Source organism: Mytilus galloprovincialis, chromosome 14 (assembly GCF_965363235.1).
Source record: "Mytilus galloprovincialis chromosome 14, xbMytGall1.hap1.1, whole genome shotgun sequence".
NCBI classification, from domain to species: Eukaryota; Metazoa; Mollusca; class Bivalvia; order Mytilida; family Mytilidae; genus Mytilus; species Mytilus galloprovincialis.
This window is the reverse complement of record NC_134851.1, coordinates 51451358-51458314: the sequence shown is the minus strand read 5'-3', so window position 1 is coordinate 51458314 and position 6957 is coordinate 51451358. Positions and strand designations below refer to the sequence as shown.

The following is a 6957-nucleotide window of genomic DNA, read 5'->3' as shown; positions in this document are numbered from 1 at the left end:
TCAGCTACTTGATGCAGGGCTCTATTTTTAGAACGAAAGGACATTTCCAATTATAAATATTATAAAAATAGAATTACGCTAAGACTATAAACTGATAAGGGTAAATAATGCAAACTATAGAGAATAAAAGCGTTGAAAACTCATGGTTTTGGCATATAATTGGGTTTTCCTTTAAATTAATTGGGTTATTGTACCCTAGCTGCAATGGGCAATTGCATTGGGTTTTTAATCATTTGTACTGCGTGATCACTCAAATACGCAGCTTATCTGGAGCTCTGAGTTCTTAGACCACATTCATTATGTGTCAGAAACCTGTGTTGTGTCAACTGTTTAATCACAATCCAAATTCAGAGCTGGATCAAGCTTGAATATTGTGTCCATACTTGCCCCAATGTTCAGGGTTCGAACTCTGCGGTCGTATAAAGCTGCGCCCTGCGGAGCATCTGGTTGTCCACTTGTTATAATGAATCTTGAAGATTCTTTTGGTCTGTTTCTCCGATACTTTTACACACAATGTACATGGACAATTTTATTTGATGAATGTAAAGATTGCTTGTGATTATGACCCTGTAACACGGTCCATCTGACCTTGCCCCAATAGCATGGTACAGTCGACATGTTCAATCAAATACATTTAGAGAAAGGAATGGTGTAAAAAAAAATCTCCTCTTAAATTGGTTCATTGTTCAGCGTGCTAAAGTTTTCGTTATTCGAGTCTATTTTTCTAATACTCTAAGCGTTTTACATAGTTTAGAATATAGATTTCAATGATGAAGTATTTTGGTTCATCTGGCACGGTTCCTATATCTGATCTTGGCATCATTTTGTATGGTTCATCGGTCAACTTTAAGCACATTTCTCTGCTATTTTGAGTACAGAGTGATTTTAATTATATATAAACTCATCATATAAATTATAGTTCTTTATATAAAGTTCGCTTTATTTCATACTCGTATGATTGACATATAGCGAAATCGGAAAACCATATTTCAATAAGATTCACCATTGAAACCGTAATTTACATGTTTATATCAAAGACGCGTGTTTTGTCTGTAATGCAAGCGTCATACATTGGCATAAAGACTGGCGTACACCAGACGTAGAGAAAATTGACTTCAGTCCGTATACGTTAGATGCACGCAATAGGAATACTAAGCAACCGTTACACCCGCATTGCATACGTTTGAAGTACGTCAAAATGCAAAGATAAACGCTCGGTGAACGCTTCAGCTCCAAGAAATTTCTATGCAGCAGTACAATTTTTACCTAGCTCTAGCGTTTATCAAGCATATACCTGTTTACATATGTTAAAAATGAGTGGGAAAACGCTACAGATAAGTTTGGGACACGTTTAGGCCTCAAGATCGTCCGACTTTGACGTATGCGGGCGTGTTTGTAGCATACGCCTGACGTAGTTTCAGCGGTATGTGAACGATTAAAAGGCATCAGTTTGCGTATCTAAAACATATTTCGACATTCAATGAAACTTGCCCTGACCTTTATATAGCGGTATATGTCCGTGAATTTACAAGACAATGTGAATTCAGAAGTAGTACAAACAATAAAATTTGGAATGGAAATGGAAAATATGTTAAAGAGACACCCCCCCAATCAAAGAGCAGATAAAAACCAAAGGTCACCTATGGGTCTTCAATGCAGCAAGAAAATCCCGCACTCGGAGGTGGCTCTTAGCTGGCACCTAACTACAATTGTGTACTAGTTCAGTGAAACACCCCATACTTACATATCACAGACACGCCGAAAGCATGGATAACTGTCTTGGACGCGTCTCAAGCACGTTCAAGGGACGTTTTTCCTTCGTAGCGTGCATTTCATATACGTTAGACAAACGCCAGACATACTTTACTTGTAGATAGTCATCAATGCTCTTCAACTTTATACTTGTTATGCTATCTTTACTATCTGAGCGTCACTGGTAAGTCTTATGTAGAGTAAACGCACGAAATGTCTTATTGTAATGTTTATTTGCGTATTTCTCTGTCCTGAATGTTCTTGCATTTATTTGTGATGTAGTCCTGTCATGTAATGGTGTTACTTTAGTGTTATATTTAACATTGCCATTAAAGCGCGAGGTTAGACTAACGTAAAACAAGGTTCAACCCACCATTCTTTCTTTCCTGTACCAAGTCAGAAAAAATGTTGTTATCATATAGTTCTTTTCTCTGTGTGTTGCATTTTAGTGTTTTGTTGTGTCGTTGTTTTCCCCTTATATTTGATGTGTTTCCCTCATTTTTAGTTTGTAACCCGGATTTGTTTTTTTCCCAATTGATTAATGAATTTTGAACAGCGGTATACTACTGTTGCCTTTATTTATATAGTATGTCGTCGTCAATATCTCCGAATTTACTGTTTCTCAGAAACTATATGCAACTGGTTAAATGTATCATGTGTATATTGAATTTTTTGTGAGTTGTTTATGTCCAGATGACTGCGAGTCATAAAATATTTGAAGACAGAAAACATGGAAAAATTTATAATTTGTTATAAAAACACTTCTTTCTCTGATGATTAAAGTCCAAAATGGATTTCAATTGTTTTTTTTTTATATCATAGTACCATACTTCATGTACATAATTTACAACACATTAATTATATTTTGTGTTGAAATTTACGTAAAGTATTCACTAAGTTCAAAGAAAGTTGAATTATTATCACAGATAGCAACATACTTGACACATTCGTTCGCACAACATCAGAACTGGAAATACCAGCGATAGGTAGGCGTCTCTGATGGAAGCAGCCATTTATGTCCAAGTTTTGTGAATTATTTTCAGTAATTTTACGTCGCCGCAGTTTTCAAATGACTATTCAGACGAGTTATAACTGATCAGAATATCCTTTACCTTCCGATGCACTACCAGAACACCACAACGATGTATTACATACGTAAGCCTAAATCGAAACATGACACTAATAAAAAGATTTCATCGAAAGCTATTTCACTTTAAAGAAATTTAGTTATAAATGAACTCCGAACCTCTATGCTAGATAAATCCCGTGTCATAAGCTTGAATTCCCCATCTATTACATTTATTGACCTATTTCGATTTACTGGTTATTCTTAATCTTTAAATTTACTGAATTTCGTCAGTAGTAGCAACTACGGCAACAATGTTTAGCCACCAGTGGACGGACACATTCGCTCTTTCCATTCTGGGCTACAAACTCTGTACAGTGGAGGCCATTGATTCTTACATACGTATTATCAGTGCAATCTGTATTCGTTGTATATGGAGAGTATGTCGTTGGGATGTTTTGTTCTGAAATACAAAGTATAAATATGATAAATCTGATAATGGTGTGGTATATTATACTTTATTACATATTTGTTGGTATTTTATCATAGATAAGAAGGTCAGGGACTGCTTTTCTAGAAAATATTGGAACATTCAAGCATTAATTCAGTTCTGCATGTCACACATTTTTATACTGGCTTTCTCACCACTTTCTTAAAGAGGAAATGCGCTAAAGTGTTTCATTAATCAAACTGACATTCTTCAAAGTAATTCAAGTCTGCGTTTTTTAGCTTAATGTATCAAAAAATTTTTATATGTATAAACTATTGCTATTCTTTTGTAAACAAATCTTCTGACAAGAATTGGAATAAAAAAAACTATAAAAATACAAAAATTGCCTCATTGCAACAATAGAAACCAATTCAGAATCAAATAACGACAATATTCAGATATCTAGTTATGAGCGTGTAGCATGTGAATTATAATGAACGCATTAACACAATGTGCAGAGTGGTTTGGTGGGGAGAGTACAATTCTAAATACTGCATGTATGGTATGGATCAGCTGCCGTGATGAGACATTGTTTCCAGCATTATTATATTATAAGGTAGAAAATAATAATGAAATATATGACACTCATTATGCATTCCTACCACACAATTTTTGAATTGCACTCCTCTCCGTGGTAAAAACAGTGATACAAGTTTATGTTCTGGTCAATGAAAATGTGACTAGTGCTTTTGTGTGAAAACTTTTCATTTACAATTTTGTTGATCAAAGTTAGATTATGAAACAGACCGTGGATGTCAGTTGACCTCTTTGTCTCCAACGAACACGTTATCTGATTTTCAGAACTGCCAGTGAGCTAGACTCATACTTGAAGTTTTTGAGTGCATTAATGTGTTTAATATCTAATTAGAAATTTGAAGATGCGGTATTATTGCTGATGAGATAACTTACCTCAAGGACTAAAGGATTATAATAATAATTATTACCGTATCAATATGCCCCCAACATTGAACAAAAACCTAACCGTGTAGTCAGCTATTAAAGATCCCGATATGAATGAATTTGAAATTAACCAATGGCCTGGCCTTGTGATTACTACAGCATTGAACGATAAAGTTAGGTTAACGTAGCGACCAACGTTACACGACACTGGATAACAGCGATCATTTTTACATATAATCTTGTTTTTGAATTTGATCGTTTTCATACTGATTTGTTGATGACTTACGTTGAACTTTAGTCGTAAGATTTTTATGTGAAACTGAAAAGCCTTTGTATAAGACAGGCATTTACGAAATTTGTCAGGGTAAACAATGTCTGTAAGCCCTCAATCATCCCTCTTACTTTTGACAGTAACAATATAACACGAGAACACATGGTTAAAATAGTTGGAATGTGGTTGACTCATCAGATAAGAACTAGCAAAACACGTGTTAACCGATAAGATTCAACGGTTTATAAGGTCAAGCAGTTTTAGAAAAGTAGCACTGTGTGGAATTCTGATATATGAATATGGACATGGCCAGAAGTGTTTATATATGGTTCTCTTATGGTTGGGGCCTGTTATCTAACTCCCACGTGAATAGATATTTTTCGTATCACACCGTACGGAGTGTGATATGTAAAAGTGATATCAAAATTACGTTAATTTGATGATCCCTAGACGATTTTGGTAAATTTTACTTTAAAAAATTATAAATATCTGTCATAAGTAAACAAGTACGCGTTGCAAAGAAAAACGGCCGTAGCAACACAACTCGCAACAAATAGGCCACGCACATACAACTTTTTGCCATAAGAGAAATAGGTTTAACAACTTGTGAGAATTAGATATCGCTTGATATCAACTCTCGTTATTTAATAATTAAATAACTCGAGTTGATATCAATCGATATCTAATTCTCACTCGTTATGAAACCTATAAATTGCAATACAGGTTCAGTAATGTATTAAACTGAAATCTATATTAACATAAAAACGACCCACAACGATAATCCAGATCGATAATGAATTTTAAATGAGTTTTTAAAAGGATAAATATACTTATATGGACTCAAAACAAACACAATCCCAGTAAAAATGAGTATGTCATATCCCATTTGTTAAATCTATTTTCATGTACAAATAGTTGTAAAAATGGAAAAAAATGTACTCCGCCGGTTTTCATAGAATTCCATTCTAAACTGGAAATATACGCAACTTCTTTTGTTTTAAAAAGTAAACGGTTGTTTCTTTAAAAAATCGAGAGGGTTCCTCGGAACCCAATGTCTCGTCTACTTTTGATGTTAATCACAGGCTCAACAAACACGAGGAAAACAATAATAGAAATATTTGTCTTGATACTATATTTTGATTGCAAGAAGCTTTTGTCCAGTTTGGTAAAAATCCAGGCTAGTTTATGAAACAATAAATGTTTTAAAAACTTTAACTGCAGACTGTTTGTAATATTAACTGGAACTGGAAGTCCATTTATAAGTAAAATACATAAACAGAACAGGAACAGAACTTTAACCAATTTGCTTTCTTGATACTAGCATTTGATAAGAAACAAGCTTCTGTCTATGTTTTGTAAAAATCCAGGAAAGTTTGAGACAGTTAATAAAATTTAAAAAACTTTAACCATAGAGTGAATGTAATGTTTCCTGGCAAAAAACTAAGTTCATTTAAAAGTAAAATACGGAACAACAGGATTTTGTTTTTTTCTGGATACTATCTAATGGTCATAAACAAAAATTCTGTGCAAGTTTGGTAGAAATAGATTATTCAGAATAGTTTAAGAAAGTTATTTAGATTTCAAAAAATTTAACCACAGAGTGAATATTTGTGGACGCCACGAAAAACAACAACGACGACGACGCCGATGACAGAATGTAGAATCGCTATGTTTTTCGACAAAAGTTGAAAGCTCGACAAAAAGAATGGCATTATCATTTTATTTTTGGTAATTTCATTAAAACACAAATCCTGTTCCTGATTTTCTTAAAGATTTGTTGTTCTGGTATTCATTATATAATCCAAAAGCAATTCCAGCCTTCCAATTACCAATTAGACAAAACAAGAGAATTTGAATGTTCTTAAACATAGAGATATCATAAGTGCCAATACATGAATAAAAATACATGTTTAGTAATGTATTAAAATGAAATCTATGTTAGCACTGAAAACCACCATGTTTAAAGATCATACTACGATTAAAAAAAAAAATCGATACCTCTAGAAACTAATGAGGTTTTGAAAGGAAATAATATATTTATATGGCTTGTATCCTTATTTGCGAGCTCAGAAAACACAATTCAAATAAAACTTAGTATGTGTCAAATTTAATTTTACTTTGCAGAGGAGGTCAATCTAGGACCCATTATTGTTTTGAGTGTTTTAAGGAGAATTTTTATTTATATTTGTTTTTAAATCAGCCCATTTATTTAAGTTCATAAGGTGAATTTGTAATTGTACAAAACTTCACATTAGACATATTTTGTTTCTGCTCACAATGAATTGTCTTTTATCTGCAGGCACAAGTTTAGAAAAAATAAACTTATTTATAATCATAACCTGTTATGTTATAGAATAGGATGCATGCAACAAAATCTTAAACCATTCGATGCTTATTAGTATAATTAATAGAAATACATTACAGCAATGATGAGAGTTAATTTTCTGACGTATGTAGAATAAATTCTGGTTGGCTTGC

General features: G+C 33.4%; 1 protein-coding gene across 2 annotated transcripts in view; it reads right to left on the bottom strand.

Annotated features, from left to right (window-relative positions):
• Window positions 1–2479: 2479 nt before the first annotated feature.
• Window positions 2480–6957, bottom strand: part of LOC143058569 (A disintegrin and metalloproteinase with thrombospondin motifs adt-1-like) — a 28773-nt gene continuing 24295 nt past the window's right edge. For both annotated transcript variants that reach the window (XM_076232057.1, XM_076232058.1), the window contains one exon: window positions 2480–3281. In XM_076232057.1, coding sequence (XP_076088172.1) covers window positions 3109–3281 — 173 coding nt within the window. In that variant the 3' untranslated portion in view covers window positions 2480–3108. The remainder of the gene's footprint in view (window positions 3282–6957) is intronic.